The 19312-nt window shown below is 38.4% G+C and overlaps 1 protein-coding gene across 2 annotated transcripts in view; it reads left to right on the top strand.

Moving 5' to 3' along the window:
- The first annotated feature begins 504 nt into the window (after positions 1–504).
- Positions 505–19312, top strand: part of stat6 (signal transducer and activator of transcription 6, interleukin-4 induced) — a 53036-nt gene continuing 34228 nt past the window's right edge. For both annotated transcript variants that reach the window (XM_017707564.2, XM_017707569.2), the window contains exons 1-6: positions 505–869; positions 7578–7726; positions 9831–9975; positions 11067–11150; positions 11280–11466; positions 16887–16978. In XM_017707564.2, coding sequence (XP_017563053.1) covers positions 7596–7726; positions 9831–9975; positions 11067–11150; positions 11280–11466; positions 16887–16978 — 639 coding nt within the window. In that variant the 5' untranslated portion in view covers positions 505–869; positions 7578–7595. The remainder of the gene's footprint in view (positions 870–7577; positions 7727–9830; positions 9976–11066; positions 11151–11279; positions 11467–16886; positions 16979–19312) is intronic.

Raw genomic sequence — 19312 nt, 5'->3', positions numbered from 1 at the left:
GAGAGAACAGAGAGAGAGAGAAGAGAGAGAGAACAGAGAGAGAGAGAGAACAGAGAAAGAGAAGAGAGGAGAAGAGAGAGAGAAGAGAGAGAGAAGAGAGAGAGAACAGAGAGAGAGAGAGAGAGAGAGAGAGAGAGAGAGAGAGAGAGAGAGAGAGAGAGAGAGAGAGAGATACACCCGGAAATGTTTCGAAACCAGCCTTCTTACTGGAAATGGTGCCAGCGCGAGCCGAAATGACGGCCAGAGTCTCCGCCCACTCAAACTCAAACACACACACACATACACAGTTAAGTTGTGTTACACACAGAGCGGAGATTCTGCTCATCGGCTTTATTACAGCTTCAGTCACACGCATGTTAGAGTTAAAATGGCCTTAACTGACTCCGAGTAGGAACACGACACAAATCCCAAACTTTACGACAGCACACAGGCGGTCATACCACACTGTAAAAGACAGGAAATGTTATGAGGTCGAACCTGGCTTCCTATTCACAAGCCTCTTCTTCGAATTATCCGTTCCACCTTAAATGCTGCACCATTTAAGGTGGAACGGAAACGTCCAATAAGAAGATATCATCAACTTCTCTCAACAATAACACGTTTTTCCTCTTCACTCCGCCTGCAAATAAACAGAGTCAGTCCAGAGCTTTAAAGCTGAAAGTCTTGTTGCCGGCCTACCTGAGGGCTCATCCTCTGAGCTCCACCGCGACTGAACGCTTGAAGGTGCTGGCGCTCAGCGCTCAGCTCAGGAAAGTGAAAGTACAGACGAGTTGGGAAGGGAAAGAAAACACGGTCACAAACACGCACACACGGAAGGCGGACAAGCTTATTTCTCTTTACATGTGAATAAGAGCTGGCGTCGACGAGAAGTAAGTCAAATATCTTCGTACTTTTCCTTTTTTCCCCCGCGTACATGCCGTCTGTTTGTTGGCAGTCGTTGTTTATGGCGCAAAAAACGCTTTTGTCAACGTCAAGGGAGCGAGTTGATGTTCTAGGCCACTGAACTGACGTACTTGATATACACTCTGTTCTCTTTTTCCTCTGAGTAGAACTAATTAACTAAGATTAAAGAGTACAGTGCTAGCAAAATGTGTTGAACTGTATTATTACAGTATTGGTTGTAGTTATTTCTTATGATTTTGCGATTTTTTACAAGGGGTTGAAGTCTTGATTTATGCGAATGGCTGTTCAAACGACGTTAAAAGAGAGATAGGCCTAAAAGAACCACCTGGGCTAGTTGCATTTTCAGCCAGGAAGAAAAGCCACAGAATATTGTGTATTTTGAAGGAATATTTCTGTAAATGTTGTATAACTGGAGTAAGTGTTCTGCTGTGAGGCCCCGCCTCAAGTCCCGGTACTAACAAACTGACAGCAGTTGGTATTTACTAGGTTCCATGCCCTTTTCTTCTGGGCTAGAGTTAGCTGATACCGTAGTGGACCAAATAATATATCTCTTTTTTTTTTTTAGAGAATCTGACTGCCTGAAGTGCTAGTTTCTGTTCCCCTTAGATCTGCCTGTTTCTCTATGGTAGGCCTACATGAACAGAACCAGAAATAAAGCTTCAGTTCTCCTCCACAGCACAGCCTACTACACAAGTAATATGAAAGAAGTACTACATCTATTAACATGGACTGTTTGGGTTCTGTCACCATGAATAGGTATATGTTAGTGGTCAGTACATGCTGGGCTTTGCAGTATAGTAGCCAAAATGCATTACACTAGCTAGTATTTGTATTTGGAAGGGGAGATATTTGCAGGGGATATTTATTTGTCGTGCCTTGTGTTCGTATCCTGAAATGACATAGAATGAGTTTGTTTTCAAAGCGTTATAGGTGACAAGGCATCCTGTGGTTAAGGTAAAGCGCATTCAGCACTTATGACTGGTAAAACTGCCAGTGAGTAATGGAAACCAATCCTAAATATTATAAAGTCATGAAAATCAAACAGTGACACACAAGTAAAGTGTTTTTCCATTTCCCAATCATGCAAAAAGTTGTGGTGGTTGTGTGTTATATAGTGCATTCACATTGCTGATTGCAGCAAGGCTATTTTCATACTTATTTGACCTTTTTGTAAAATGCAGTTTTAAGCATGTTAAGTGCCCACGAGGCAGCATGCAATGTGATGATACACACACCTAAAAGAATTGCATCCTGTATTGTCAGTTATGATTTCTGTTCTCCATATACAAAACAGCTGTATACACTTTCTTTACAGCCAATTGAGTAGAAGTATTGTGTTCTGCTAATGACAAAGCAAAGCTATTTCCTGTGATTCATGTACAGTGTTGTGGGAGCGTATTGTAAAGAAATACAGTTGCAGAGAGCGGGCCCTCTCACAGGGACTACCCGGCCTACTTGAGTCTATAAAAGCTTCTTTTGGTGACTCATTATCAGACACACCCTTGTGTGTTTTGGTTTTGTTGTGCTGCACAAATTAATGCCATGTCATGGAGCTGATGAAGATCAGAGCTGCATGCCAATGTTGTTTAGATAAGCTTGTGTCAAACAAGAATAAATTAGTACACGTGTGTCACTTGGATGCACTGCTGTTCTGAAGTTGGGGTCAGTGTTTTCAGTAGTGTAAGACCAGTTTGGCTGCAGATACTAAGTGGTGCTTCTAATATGTTGATTCTGTGTTGTTTCACAGGTTTCAAAGAATTAGTGGCAGACTGAATCCAGAACAATTATGCTGAAATGTCTGAGAAAGCTGAATAGCATTGAGAATTATGCTGCACGTTATGCATAGTAAATTCATATTCAGAATTCATCATGTTTCAAGGCAGAGAATTTCACAAGAAATTGCTGTGTATAGTTAACTACAGCATATTTTTCATGGAATACCTTAAAACACTGAATGAAATGTCTAAAAGCTGTACAACATTGAGAATGAACTTATTTAATCAAATGAATTTCTGGAACATATTTCAAAAGTGGTCAAATCTCAAGGCAGATAAAAATACCGTACATAGATAATTGCAGTGTATTATTTGTCAACAAATACCTTCAGTTCTTGGAATATTAAATAATGCATTGAAAATACCTTTTAGTAAATAGTTATAATATTAATAATATTTTAATCAGTGTATTAGTTTCCTTTTATTGTTACATATAAAATAAAAAGGAAATATGAAGAATTAATGAAGTGATTCCAAACTTTTCAATGCAAACTTTAAAGGCTGAAATTGCAGATGCACAGAAAACTAAAAGTTCTATTTGATAACTGCGTCTAGATTGTTCTCATACGTTGGGCCCGAGAACCTCCACGATTAAATGTTTCTTTGGCAGTTTGTGGCAGAGACTCCTATGATACTCGTCCTTTAACATGAGAAAAAGAAGTAAAAAATAAGCAGCGACAACTGTGACAGCCTGTAGAGCTATAACCTTATTCTGCCCAGTGCTTTTAAGTATAATCCTGTCTAAAATAATGTGTGTATCACCTTCTGATGAGGCTAATCGGTGTTAAATGTGCAATCCTACAACTACAACACTTTTCATTGCAACAAGCAAGCAATACTAGTGTGTTGGCCAAGCAGGCTTAAATAGGTCTACTCGTTTCCACAACTGCACGGTTCATTTAAAAACTGTCAAGATGCACCATCTATTGTGTACTGTGTGCTCCATCTCCTTATGTTAGCTGGAGATAAAGCTGACAGGATGTACTCTCTTTTCTCACACCAAACAAAAGTCAGACCACCCCCCCACACCCACCGGTTCCTGTTCTTAAACAACACATGAAAGCCAAAAGACCACTGATGGCCGACTAAACCCGAAACACTGAATGTGGATCTAATTTACAAGCGGCCTACAAAAGTCTCCCACTGAACAGGAATAAAAGAGATATCCAAGCATAATATCAAGCCTGTTCCTTTTTAGTCCAGGTTTATATACCACTAACACTTCTCAGCACTTCTCAATTCATGGCATATTTGTCCCCATATGGCTTCATGGCTTTATTCATGGCTTTGAGTTGGGCATGTTGTTGCTGTTGGAATAAAATCGTATTGTGGGAACTGTGGAAAAACATTTTTAACTTAAAGTGTAAGTTAATAAGTAGAATTTTAAAAAATGAAGAAAATGTGGTTTTGGTCCAACAGCAATGAAATGGAGACATTAAGGTCTGCAAATAAGTCTGAAGATTTATTTATTTATGTTTTTATGAATACTTGTTACAGGATTGCCTTTAATGTAGATTTCTCTCTCTCTCTCTCTCTCTCTCTCTCTCTCTCTCTCTCTCTCTCTCTCTCTCTCTCTCTCTCTCTCTCTCTCTCTCTCTGTCTCGCTGCCCCTATTTCTGGCTTTTCCCCTTCTCATTTCTCTTTCTTGTACTCTTTGAATGTCTCATTCAATCATACATACTCTGTTAATCTACAGGTTTGAGGCCCCTTCATTTAGATTTGACCGGTACTTCAAACCTACACTTGTTGACATACAGTCTAATGAAAAAAATTAACCCCCCCTGGTCAATTATAAACTACAGATTGCTTCATCAGCATAAAAAAAATCAAATATCAGCATCAGCCCACAATTCTTATATCAGGGCATCCCTAAAATAAAGACATCACGTCATTACCTTCTGGTTTCTAGCTTAGCATTGTAAAAAGAAGAGTGAACTTCCCAGTTTACAGAGATGACATAGTGGGTTAACTAAAGCACTTAAAGTAACACAGATGCCTCATCTGTGAGCTGTAATCATTTTCAGCATGTTATAAATATAAATGTATTACTTTATTCAGGGTGAGATGTGTGCATTGCTTTGCAGAAGAGCAAATAATCTGAGGGGGCCACATTTGTTTTGAAAAAATGATCCCTTATTTAAGTCATTTATTTCCATTTGTAAAATACCAGCAGCATTACTGTAAAGTTTAGATTTTTCTATATTTTACACTCTTCCGTTTGCTTGCAGAAACTTTATATGTTTTGAGCTATGCTATAATATACAGTTGAATGCAAATATTTGGTAAAATTACATGTTTGTTAGATTTTTTTAAGTGAAAATATGTTGTTACATCCTCTACAGAGAGCACGCTTAAAAATGATTTTAACATATTGGAAAAAATAAAGCATGAAATATAAAATTCACTTGTTCGCTTACACTCACCAGTCACTTGATTAGGTACACTTCAATTGTTCAATTGCTTGTTAACACAAATAGCTAATCAGCCAATCACGAAAATGCCTTGTTGATGTGAGAGGTCAGAGGAGAATGGGCAGACTGGTTTGAGATGATAGAAAGGCAACAGTAACTCAAATAACCAGCCAAAATCAACAAGGTTTCCAACACCTTGTTGAAAGTCTGCCACGAAGAATTAAGGCAGTTCTGAAGGCAAAAGGGGGTGCAACCTTTTACTAGCATAGTACCTAATAAAGTGGCCGGTGAGTGTATTTTCAGTTAGAAAATTAAAATGTCATTTGACCAGGGGCACCATAACTTTTGCACACTACAGCACACAGTACTGTTCAGAAGCCTCATAATAAGCATCTAAGAAAATGATATGTAAAGCTGTTTATCAGGCCATTTTCAAAGCTGTCCTTGAGGAGATCCAATATTTACAGTTACCCTCATGGCCACAGGTGTCTAAAACTAAACACCTAGGCATGCAGACTGCTTCTACAAACATTTGTGAAAGAATGGGTCACTCTCAGGAGCTTAGTGAATTCCAGCGTGGTACCGCGATAGGACGCCACCTGTACAACAAGTAGGAGATCCAGTATTTACAGTTACCCTCATGGCCACAGGTGTCTAAAACTAAGCACCTAGGCATGCAGACTGCTTCTACAAACATTTGTGAAAGAATGGGTCACTCTCAGGAGCTTAGTGAATTCCAGTGTGGTACCGCGATAGGACGCCACCTGTGCAACAAGTCCAGTTGTGAAATTTCATTACTAAATTTTCCAGTCATCTGTCAGTGGTATTATAACAAAGTGGAAGTGATTGGGAACGACAGTAACTCAGCCACGACGTAGAAGGCCTCATAAAATGACAGAATGGGGTCAGCGATGTGCAGAGGTCACCAACTTTCTGCAGAGTCAATTACTACAGACCTTCAAACTTCATGTGGCCTTCAGATTAGCTCAAGAACAGTGCATAGAGAGCTTCATGGAATGGGTTTCCATGGCTGAGCAGCTATATTCAAGCCTTACATCACCAAGCACAAAGCAAACCATAGACTGCAGTGGTGATTCATGTTTCTTCACCTGCCAATCCAATGAACACATCTGGGTTTGGTGGTTGCCAGGAGAACGGTTCTTGTCTGACTGCACTGTGCCAAGAGTAAAGTCTGGTGGAGGGGGGATTATGGTGTGGGGTTATTTTTCAGGAGTTGGCCTCGGCCCCTTAGTTCCAGTGAAAGAAACTCTTAATACTTCACCAGACCAAGAGATTTTGAACAATGCTCCCAACATTGTGGCAACAGTTTGGAGATGGCCCATCCTGTTCCAACATGATTGTGCACCAGTGCACAAAGCAAGGTCTATAAAGACATGGATGAGCATGTTTGTTGTGGAAGAACTTGACTGGCCTGCACAGAGTCCTGACCTCAACCCAATAGAACTCCTTTGGAATGAATTACAGACTGTGAGTCAGGCCTTCTCGTTGAACATCAGTGTCTGAACTCACAAATGCGCTTCTGGAAGAATGGTCAGAAATTCCCATAACACACTCCTAACCCTTGTGGAAAGCCTTCCCAGAAGAGTTCAAGCTGTTATAGCTGCAAAGGGTGGGCCGACAACATATTAAACCCTATAGATTAGGAACAGGATGTCACTCAAACTCATGTGTGTGTGAAGGCAGATGGGCGAGTACTTTTGGCAGTATAGTGTATCTAATGCAGCTGTATTGTTTGAACATCAAAGTTTATGAACATTCCGCACCACTGACTAACTTGTTCTAGCATGCCTCCTGCCTTCAACTCTGTCATTAATAAGCTGTGTAACAACATGGTTATAGTAATTTTTCTTCATGCAAATTGTATTGAAAATGTCATTAGAATATAGAATTAAGAACAAAGTTTCATGACTCAAATTGAATTGTGAGGGAATCATTGTGCGTCTACTGCTGATGATATGATTTTTTTAAACAAAAGAGTTTAATGTAAAATGAAAACATTGTTACAGTTTTAAAATATACCATTCAGTCCCCAGTCAACACAGTTCATATATGGACTCCAAGTTGCAAAAACAGCCCGTTTTGAATTTATTGTTTTTGTGGTATCATAGATCTGCCCATAGATGCGCCTTAAAGGTACAGTAACAAAAACATCATGACAGTGAATAATGACTGTTTTTGGTACATAAACCTTACAGATGTCATAAGTGGACCTCAATAAAACATTAAAATACAAATATTAAAATCCATGTGATGGCTGAAGTGCAGCAAAAAGTCAGTATAAATGTGCTCTTCTAACCAAGATATCAGTAATGTTTTTTATAGATATGCATAAAATGTTCTTCTCTGTCTCTGACTTCTGTATGATACTGTATGGTAGTGCTGGTTTTTGTATTGCACCGTCATTCTAGTTTAAGCCGGTCTCTCTGTGTCCCTTGGTCTGTAATCTTTACATGTTGTTTTGTGTCAGTTTCAGCTTTGCCTCGCTATGGCGCTGTGGATGCAAATTTCCCAGCAGCTTCCACATCTAACCAACCAGACCCTGAACGAGCTCTACCCAGACACATTCCCCATAGACGTCAGGCACTACCTGGCCAACTGGATCGAGGAGCAGAGATGGTACAGTAAAATAGCATTTGGCTTAAATAGCATAAATAAGAACGGTATTAAATATACCAACAGCTTCTAACATGTTCTTTGAATTGTATTGTCGCTGACGTAACAAACTGGTATGTCTCATATAGAAACTTCATAGGAAAAGAAGAAAAAATGTATGTTGGTCTAAAGAGATTTCTTTCCAAGTTCGTCTGGAAGATTTCTGTTGATCATTTTGTAATATCCAGACAGTGAAAAGAGTGATGGCAAAGAGTGTTAATAAAAAAAAAAAAAAAAAAAAAAAAATTTAACCTGAAATGGTTTTAACCTGATGAGGTTTTGATATGACCACAGCGATACACATATTTTCATAAGCACATAGTTTCCTGTGGCTCTTCTCACTAACATTAGAAAATGACGTGAACTGATAGTTAGTTAGGCTGTGTAATGGATTGTGGTGGTTCAGTAGCGGGAAGAACTTGCTGTTTTCACTGTTTGTTTTGAGGACTGATAATTCAGGGTTAACTTTCACCTTGAGTTTCCAGCCACAGAAATAATCTTTGATATGAAGTGATGATGGCCGATATTACAGTCTGTTATGAGTGCCCTAGATTTATATTGCTGATGTTATTTCTCACTGCATACTTAAAAATACAGATTTAGGCCATTTGTAGAGAGCAGTTCAACGTGTTGGCAAATCTCAAAAAATTTGATATTATTACCGTATTTTCCAGATTATACGTCGCTCCGGAGTATAAGTCGCACCAGCCAAAAAAATGCACAGTAAAGAAAAAAAAACATATATACGTCGCACCGGAGTATAAGTCGCATTTTTGGGGGGGGGGATTTAATAAAATCCAAGTTAACGTAACATGAACAGTTATTCAGATAACAATGACAAACTATAACAAAGAACATGCTAACAAGTTTATCAAACCATTTTTATCAAAGTTTATATCACTCCAAATCATCAAATCCATTGAACTCTTCATCCTCAGTGTCACTTATGAACAACTCCGCTAACTCTGGAGGTGGACGAAGCGCCGCTTCCTCTTCTTCGTCGCTTTTGTCAGACTCGTCGTCAGTTACATTTGCAATTATTCCAGCCTTTCTGAATCCCAGCAGGATGCTTTCGGTTTTCACGGAAGCCCATGCCTTGCTGATCCATTCAATGACTTCCGAGAACGTAGCGTGGCGCATTCTCCCGGTTGCCGTGAAGTCCGTATTTTCCGGACTATAAGTCGCTCCGGAGTATAAGTCGCACCCCTGGCCAAACTATGAAAAAAAGTGCGACTTATAATCCGGAAAATACGGTAAGTGTATTGTGTGATTGAGCTGTTAGAATAAAACTTATATTCCCAAAAAAGTAACAAAATTTTATTCTATTTTGAAACATTTCTCTTGGTCCATTCATCATGACCTTTGAAACACCCAAAAACTGAAAAATGACAAAAAAATAGACATACAACATTATTTTCTGACAGCAAAATCACAGTGCGTAATGTGTAAGGAATATTTGTAGCGTCTAGATGAAGATGCTGAAGAAGAACCAGAGTTACACATGGGACATGTGGGCAAATGCTCTTTTATTAAACAGGCAACAAGGGGGATTTGTCATCCAGCACACTTATGACAGCACGGTCAGTGGCAAGACGCCACATAGCTGCCCCTTCAAGGGTTAGCCATCCTGGCGACTTCACAGAGTTTGGGCCGAGCAGTGTTTCCTTCTGGTCCTTCTTGCCTGTACCCAACAATATAAGTTACAATTATATATTTTTCACACACAGAGGGATGGGCAGTACGATGATAATTTATTGTTATCATGGTACTCAGTATGCTTGTTTGAGCATATTGTGGATATTGTCAGTATTTAAAGAACTCTTTAGCATTTTTTTAAACATGACATTAACTAGCATCAGTGCCAAGGTATTGTGAGACATATAGTGTATCACGGAAAGGAGGCAGTACCATTAAAAAAAAAAAAAAAAAAAAAAGTTTATGTGCTTTGACAGATATGTACATAAAAACAAATCAGATATGGGCGTCGGCCCACAATTCCCATGTCAGCACTGTGGTTGGCCTGAGTTAAGGACAGCATAAGTATTTGATATGTGTGTCTTTGTCTCAGGGAGGACTTTGACCTGGACAATGCAGAGCAAGAGCCCCTGGCTCGGCGGCTGCTGGATCAGATGTTGGAGCTCCTACATGAAGTGGCCTTCCACAACCCCAATGTCGTGGAGAGGGTCAAACTCCAGCACATCAGCCGGAACATGGTACTCATATCAGTTCTTTCACATGAAGCCTGAACACATGGATCGTAGTGTGAAACACATTTGTATTGCTTGTTTTCATAAGTGACTTACACCGTTTGTCTTCTGTCTAGACAAAACTAAAGGCCTCTTATGTTTTGCATGAACATGTCATCTACATTTGATATAAGACAGTCTACTGTTGTATTACTTTGTGCATTTTAGACATCTACAGTACTGTGCAAATGTCACCACTCATCATTTATTTGATTTCCCAAAAACGGTTATTCATTCTTCAAGAGACATTTCTGAGGGCAATAGATATAGGATAATCCACTTGCATGAGAAAAAATGAAAGAAAAAAAACAAGAGTTCCCACCTGTTACACCACCAAAACTGTCCTCATCAGATAAGCAGCACTTAAAGCTTTCATCTTTGAGAGAGAGGAGAAAATCAAGCTGCTTCAGATCAGAAAAAATTGATTTGTTGAAAAGTGTTTCTGTCTATCCTTCCACTGTGAGAAATCAACTCAGCAGTATGAGTCTCAAAGGATGTGTAGCTGTAAAGAAGACCTCGCTGAGAAAAAGAAAATAGACTAAAAAGAAGAAAATTTACAAATCACCAAATGTGTTTCAGATCAGTTGGATTGTGAGAAGCAGAAACTGTAACCAGCTTCTAAGGGTGAACTTTGAAAAATTGAAGATGTAATAAAGGCAAACATTGGACACATAAAACTGAAAAACTCTGGTATTATATTTAGTTGTTTAGGCTTCTGTGTAATTTTCTGTTAGATATGTTTTCCTTTGTGGTGAAAAATGTATTACTTGTGCTTAATGGCCATTTTGGCTGGAAATTAAATTGTAAAGTAAAGTGGTCTCTAACTTTTTCACAATACTGTACAGAAGCATGTGAATTCTCCATTGGCTTTTATAAAGTACATAGACTGTTATTTTATTTTTTATTCATAATTCTGTTTGGATTACAGTTTGGCAGCTTATTGTTTTTTTCATTCTCTAAATGTAGAGCCCCAAACCGCTTCAGCTGCATAGCCCATCCAGTCTTGCTCATTGTGCCTTTACATTTGGTGCAGCCTAACCTGCTAAACTACTTTTCAGAGCGTGTTCCAGACCCAGCCTATGCAGCTAGTCAGAACAGTGAGGGATATTCTGAGGAAAGAGAGGCACCTACTTGGGCAACCGGTAAGCCAATACATTTCCCAGGATGCAATAGGATAGTTTATTGTACTTAAAATGAACCTTCTGTCAGTCGCGCATTTGTTCACACTACAGACTAAAGCTCTTTCGGTGGTTGCTCATTTTTTTCCTCAGCAAATGCAGCCCTTCCAGCAAATACCGGCCCAAATCAACGGCACCACACAGCCCCCCAGAGAGGCCAGCAACCATGACGTGGACGCACTGGTGCTGAAGGTGCTGGATATTCAGACCTGCCGTCAGCAAATCCACCAGCTACAGGAGGAGCTGAACTGGGAGAAGCAAGAAGCTGAGCCAATGCAAGGTACAAAATCTGCTCACATGCTCAACTGAATGTAATGAATGAATGGATATATTACATCATTAATATTAGTTTCAGACTAATGGTGTACATTCAATATTACTGGTTGTTTTTATATTATGACTTGTGTACGGTTTTTAGATTAAAGGGGACCTATTATGCTCACTTTCAGTGTTCATAATTTTATTTTGATTTATATGCTATAGATTTACATGATTAACACATTTTTCTAATACTGTGCATCTCTCTTCACCCTCTGTCTAAAACGTTATGTTGGTGCTCCCGTGCCTTTAAGCCTCGCCTTCTGATGAGCCCCTTGTGTTCTGATTGGTCAGCTTGCCCACTCTGTTCTGATTGGTGAACTCTCAGAGCGATTTCCTCCTTACATGTTGTACCCCTGTCTTCCAGCCTGCAGACAGGCCTTTCTTTCCAGAGCAGCTGTAAATACCACTGTGGTTTTTCCAACAGAGTCGGTTCTGCAGTATCAGTTTGAACCAGAATCAGATCCTGAAAGTCAGATCAGCATCTGCCTGACATGGCTACAGAATTTAACAAATTGTTCCTGGCCTCCAGTAGTTGCTGTGCAGTGTGTGAGAGTGTGCCAAGCTTGGTGGTAGGTGGGCGAAAAAGATTGTGTTAAAAGATTGCAACATCTTCTAACAAAGGAAAAGGCCTTGAATTCCAATGAGGCCTTTCAGGAAGCTGAGAAATGTGGTTTTTGTGGAAGAGAGTTTCTCCCAATGTACTTTAATCCTTGTGATGTTGCAGACTGTTTACATGCACGAAAAGCTAAATGACATTCTAAAGGAAAGGGAAAACCAGAAAAGCATTGTAGGTCCCATTTAATTAGTCCTTTTATCATACAGTATGCTGTCCTTTGCCAAAGTTTGGGCGCCCTTGGTCAAATCAAACGTGTTCTTGATTTTCTAAATTATGTTAACACCTCCTCTTCAGAGGGCACACTTAAGCACATTTTGATACACAATTACTGTTTATTTGCTGAATTGAAAATATGGAGCATTATGGGGCATAAAATGTAGCCTGGGGAAAATGTTATGTCGTGTTTTATTTATTTCCAATATGTTAAATTTAGCATATAATAGAAACTGCACAATATAATTAGCATTATTTAATTATTTAAGTTTGATCCATTTAGAGGTTGTGTCAAACATATAGTTTGACAAGGGGTGTTCAAGCTTCTCCATACAACGGTATGTGCTTTGAGAAGGTTCAGCATTACACACTCACACAACTATGGAAGTAAATATTAATTTAATTAAATGAAAGGAAGAATACTTGCAACTAAAGCGGTATACAGGTTATATCATAGATTTTATTTTAGAATAAAAAGAAAACATGAATTGCCGTGGAGAAATGTGTGCATGTGTTGTAATTATTATTATTATTACTATTATATATTTTTTTTAAAGAGATTTGTTCCGGACAGTTTGGGCATGTAAATAAAGGGAGTGTTAATCAAACGTACAGCAAAGAGTTGTTGGCTTTATAAGGGTTAACATAGATGAAACTCGTCTTTGCTGAGCGTGTTTCAGCATGTTTGTTGTTTGCACTTTAGAAATCAACCAAATCAACATTCTCTATATTAATTTTCTATATTTATTTCCCACTGAATAAACTATATTTAGTTAGAGTTGATTACACTGAGACATTCCATTTGGATGAGTATGTGGCAGTAAAATGTTGAGTGGCTGCCATATTCAGGCTGCAGTGCCAAAACTGGGACAGGCTCAGTATCGTAGTGGACTGAGTAACCTCACCACAGACGTGCATGTGTCCAGTCCAGTGAATTTTAGTGGATTGCTGTGGTGTTTCAGTAAAGTGGTGTTTCAGTAAAACCACTGCATGTCATGCCTGTAAAATATGAGTGCATGTATATATGCAAAGGTTTGAAACACCTTCAGTAAAATTATGTTTTGTAAGTGAAAATAAATGAACACATCCTACAGGAAACGCACTTAAATCTGCCATTTATCTGCAAATGTAATCATTTGTTGAATGTAACGTATTGAAATAAAATCTAAAATGTGCTATAACCTTTGCATGTGGCATATTTAATGTTTTATTTTCCCACTGTGTTAAATTCAGCAAATAAACGGTAATTCTGCATTAAAGTGTGCAAAAGTGTGTTCTCTGTACAGGCTGTGCTCACGTCTTTTCACTTCATAAATCAACACTCCATTTCATTTGACCAGTGGTGCCAAACTTTTGCATATGACTGTACAAATGATTGCAGTTTGGCATAGTTGATTGGTGGTGATTTAGTACGTAGTTGCAGGCTGAAGTGATTAGCCTTCATCTATTGACTCATTAGGGAGAGTGCAGTGCATGCTAGCCAGAGTTTGTTTACAATTACATTAAGAGGGAATACAGGGCTCTAACTTTATCACTGTAGTAACGTAAACAGACGTACATGAGTGAACCCATGCCTCTGTGCGTTTCTGCATGTCCATGTGAGCCATCAGTTTTGTGTCTGATTTTGTGCAAAACATGACACGTCTGTCTGGAGCTTTATTGTTGTCCAGCATCGTCTTAAAGTACAGCTTTTTTTTTTAATTTAAAAACCACGATAAAACATTACAATGATTTTATTACATTTCATTTTTACTTACTTTTTTATTCTTTTCAAGTTTTTTAATATATAAAATACAACATTATGAAGTTTGTAGACACCCGCTCATCAGCATTTATTCAGAAATCAAGGGTATTAATAGGGAGTTTGACATCCTTTGCTATAGTAACAACCTGTAATCCTCTGTGCAGGCTTTACATTAGATGTAGGAATGGATTTGATTGCGTTCAGCCACAAGAGTGTTCATGAGCTGAGGTACTGATGTTGACTGATAAATGCTGACTGCCCATAGAGACAAAGCTTGATTTTAGGCATGCTGACCTTAGGCTCATGTGCAGCTGCTCAAGAATATCCCATTTCATTGGCAGTGCATTTTTATAGCAATTATACAAGCTGTCTGTTCAATAGTACATATACACTCATCTCCTTGTCTTCATGTTTATACACCAGAGAAGTAGCCCCAGCGTGTTTTGTCATCCTGTTCCCCCTATGTATGTAAAATGACAGTGAAGTTGAATAGAGTTGAATTAGAAGGGGGTCTGGATACTATCGGATTAAATATTTTGATTGAAAGTCTTTAGCTTAGGAGTAGGTAAACATTTGTAGGTAAATTTCCTGCAGAAATTATGTATACATTTAAATCAAGTAAATTAATTGCATTCAAGACTAAATGCTGTTTTGCAACAAACATCGAATTATTCCTAGTTGTGGCTCTGTAGGATCTTGAGTGAGGGATCACAGTTTCATGGCGCTGTGCATGTCTGGTTTTACATTTACCTTGTATACATTCATATTACCTATGAAGTGGATTAACAGGATGAGTGAGCTGTTCCCAGGAATAGCGTTGTCATTGTTATCTACAGGGGGAAGTCCTTCTGCAAAGAAAGGACCTAGTAAGATTAGCAGACTGTCTATTCAAGGTGTGGGACATATATGCCATATCATGTTACTACATGCCTGATTAAAAACTATGTCTTTGTTGAAAATATGCGGAAGAGAATACTATAAAAAGACATTTGAGTACAAATTGGTTCAGTTAATCCACCATAGGATTTTACATGTCTTTCCATAGAACTCCATACATCTGATTACTTTGATTTAAGTAGTTTGATTGAAAAGTAACAATGAAAACCACTGTGTGTGTGAAGGAGGGAGTAATGCAAAGACAACAGCAATAAGTAAATAATATATTGCTAGTAGGGACATACAGTGATATCAGATTTAAATTGGTATTAGCAGATAATTGTTAAAAACAGCATTGGACAGATGATTAGATTTGATGGATATTTCAGACTGACATTTGAGCACATGTGTTGCTTTATGGCAGAGCAGAACAGGTGACCCTGGGTTACTGCGCTGAAGTATCTGCCTTTCATTCATTTTACTGCATTTGTAACCTTATACAAATAAATGTTACATTTCTCTGTGATGCTAGTTTAGATAGATGTGGTCTCAATTTCATAACAAACAAAGTGTATATTATCGGTATCAATGGCAGCAGATGCAGTACTGTGCAAAAGTCAGAGACCACCCATTATCTTATTTAATTTTTATTCAAAATACCATTAAGTACAAATACTTTCAATGTCAAGAAAAAGCAGACAGGAAATTATACAGAAACCTCAACAATTCAATGCCTTATCAATCGGATTAGATCATTTAAGTTGGATTACGTGTTTGGTGTCCACCCATTGCCTTTATCACAGCTTCTGTTCTTTTTAGAAAGTTGTTTTCAGTTCTTCAAAGAAATCTGCAGGAATATTTTGCCACACCTTCAAAATCTAGTCTTGAGAAGTTGGTTGCAGTAAAGAGAAACGTACCCTGACAGTGGTGGTGAGAAAACAGGATTCACAATTTCTACAACACAAATATAACTATTTTATTTTCTACCAAAACAATGAGTAAAACCTGCATGCATCTGCTGAGCTTTTATATATAATGTTAATAGTAGTAGAATGGTGATGAAACTGAAAAAAAGTGTAGTGGTGCCACTACTTATGTCTATATATCATAAATGTCATAAATCTATTTTTAAATTTTTAGGCCAGAACTTTGTGTGAGCGATCTTTAAGAGGCATTAACTCTAGACGTCTGGTTCCTATCACAACCATTGTCAATAGTTCTGACACGGGAAGCCTCTCTAGAAAGGACCATTTCACACCACACTATCCCGAATTACTTTGTTTACATCTTAATAATTGAATTATGTGGACATTTTGAAAAATAGGTGGATTTCCCCTTTGAGTCCATTTTGTTGTTTGTATTTTTAACTGATTACACAATTACTAATAAAATCATTAGTGACAGCCTTCCTTGGCAGTGGCTTACAAACAGCCATCAGCAGTCATTATTGAACGTAGAAAGTTTAAAGTGTAGTGAGAGAAACATCACTTTGTAAGATTGGGTTTGACTTTGTTTTAGTATGTACAGCTCTGTAGGTGAAGCTTTTCATAATGCTGTGTAAACACAGTTCACTGATAAACTGTGCATGATATACATTAGAGGTGTAAACACAGAGTTGAGGTCTGTTCTGTATGCTGTTTGAGTAATAACGCTGTTTGTAATGTTTGATTTCTGTGTGGCGTGTCTTGTCAGACGGTTAGCATTGTTCTTCAGCAAGGTGTTGTTAACCTTATATGTTTGTTTACCACCATGGTTGAGCTGCTACACTGGAAAGTGGCTAAAGCTAAAAATAAATAAAACACACTAATGAAAAATTGCCAGTTAAAATAATGTCTCAAATCAGATGGCACATGAGGTTTCTGTCTCTCTCACGCATGCGTGACTCTGATGTCACATTATACAACATGTTTTTAATTTTATTCCTTCACAGGCCAGAACGAGTTGGATGCCACACATCCGGATCAAGTGACAAAACAGAACCGCATAACACAGCTGGATTACAATTATCAAGTCTGTGCAAAGGTAAGCATTTCGAACACAGGCTCGCTTTGTTTTAACCCTTAAAGGCAACCTTAGGCACAGCTGTGTGCAGAAGTTCAGGTGATTCTGGTCAAATTACATGTTTTGTTTTTTTTTTTTTCATTTTTTAAGTAAAATTAAGTTCAAATACCTACAGAGAACACACTTCTGCACATTTTAATGCATAGTAACTGTTTATTTGCTGAACTCAACAGATTGAGAAATGCAAAATAAAACCTGTGGCCTGGCATAGTTTAAGTTTTTTCAATATGTGAAAGTTGTTCTCTGTGGGGGGGAAGTGTTAACTAACGAACTAACTAAATTATTGATTGACATTTTCCCCAATTTTCTCCCCAGTTTAATTATTCTAGTTCTACCCGTAAAGACAGGTTCTCACCCACTCACGCAATACTCTTACCACTAGTAAAAGTGCTTCCTCTGGGTCTTGTGAAGCCAGCCATAGGGTTTTTTTGTGGAGCTGCCATTTCACTGTCATTGGACAGCTCAGTGCTTTGGTGAGGGATTAGGTATTTTTTAAAACGGAGGCTTTCCTTATTCATTAACAATAAATAAATAAATAATAATTTTAGAAAATCCCATCCACACTGTGGCCCAAGTGGGCTGTAATCGCTTCACATACTTGCCTTAGTACTTTTGAAACCGCTTATATTGACAATCCAATAGGCATTTTCCATTTTGCATGATCTCCCTTCAATAGCAGAGTGTGAGGAATAGAATAGAGTGTGCAGGCAACTTCTTTGACAACACTGACAGGTGTCATTACAGTTGTGTGTGGGCAAAGCAGCTCATTATCACACAATAATTCTCTCACCATTTTCCTGCAACAACCATTTTGTTTTCAAAGTTGACCCAACAGCTAGGGGTCCTATGTTATGTTTGCAGGCGGGGTCTGTGTCGTAGGAGTGCTTGATGTAGCAGTGATCTCTGTAGCACATTCTGGTGCCTCTGTTCTTCAAAATAGTGTAAGAATAACTACAGTTATGTGTAAACACAAAACAGGTTGGCCTGTTAGCAGTGTTAAAACCAGCACTATTTTGGCAATGTCTGCCAAGTATTGTGACACGTGAACAGGAGATAAAGATACACACTCTATCATCAAACAAAGGTGTTGAAATTTTGATTGTGTGAAAGTAAACCAGCGATAATGAGCCCCTCCCCAAAAGCGAGCCTAGAATTGGTCCTTGGTATTGACTCAAGTATTTCAGACAAGTGGGGAGAGGGCCTTAGAGACTTGCTGTGTTTATTTACACTTTGAACACTCCTGGTTGTTGTATTTCTCAGTTTTATGTATGTTGTTTGTACGATTAATTGATAATTAGCTTTACTGATGTTTTACAATACATTTGGCAAAAACAAGTAAAATAATAAAATTTGTATTTGTAAGATATTTACATTTTGTTTGCCACATTAAAAATAGGTGAGGTAGAGGGTGAAATGACGTGACACCTGAGGTATGCACTAAAAGGATAAGATGATAAATACCACTAGAGCATGGCTCTACTAATGAAGAGCAGCTGTATGTCTGGTATGTAGATGGAGTGGTTTGTCTTTGTTGAAACTAGTAAGGAACTCTATGCGTGTGCCAGAACCTTTACCAGTTTATGGGTGAAAATGCAGTGTCTGTGGGCCAAGCCTCGTTCACATCTGAAGTGCTTGCTTCAAACAGACGAGTGTCTTTGTCCATCCGTCCACTGTTGGAACACAACACTGTGGGGCTGAAAGGATGTTCAGCTGTCACAAAGCTCTTACTGAGAAAAGATAGACCAAAAAGAAGAAGATTTGCAACTCAAGCAAAGGAGCTGCTGCTATTCTCAGAACAATGGATTGACCACCCCAGAGTCCTGACCTCAACATCACTGAATGACTTTGGGATTATTTGGATTGCGAGAAGCAGAAAATGCAGCCAACATGTCTATTACAGCTCTGCCTTCAATTCAGGTCAAAAATTGTCAAAACAGTAAAAATATGAGGAAAAAATTCTGATTATTCTAACTTCTGCTAGTGCCTTTATGGAATTCTAGCATGTTAGTATTGAACTAATGGTGATTTGCATGACCATTTGTTGGCTGTTCTAGATTAAACACAGATAATTTAGGCTTCTAAAAGACATTACATGATTTACTTGAAGCTTGTGACATACATATTATCATGAATTTTACCTTTCACAGTGAGTCTTTCATTAGAAAGTGTTGTAGTAGAGCTGCTGTCACTCTTCTGTTTCTAATAACCCAATGTTTAGGCTGCTTTTTAGATTCAGAGTCAGTACATATCACAGGCTTTCAGAAGGCCTAGAGTGATATATTTTCTCTTGAAATC

The sequence above is a fragment of the Pygocentrus nattereri genome, chromosome 9, assembly GCF_015220715.1.
Source record: "Pygocentrus nattereri isolate fPygNat1 chromosome 9, fPygNat1.pri, whole genome shotgun sequence".
Lineage (NCBI taxonomy): Eukaryota > Metazoa > Chordata > Actinopteri > Characiformes > Serrasalmidae > Pygocentrus > Pygocentrus nattereri.
Note: the sequence above shows the minus strand (reverse complement) of the source record. Positions and strands in the feature narration are given on the sequence as shown.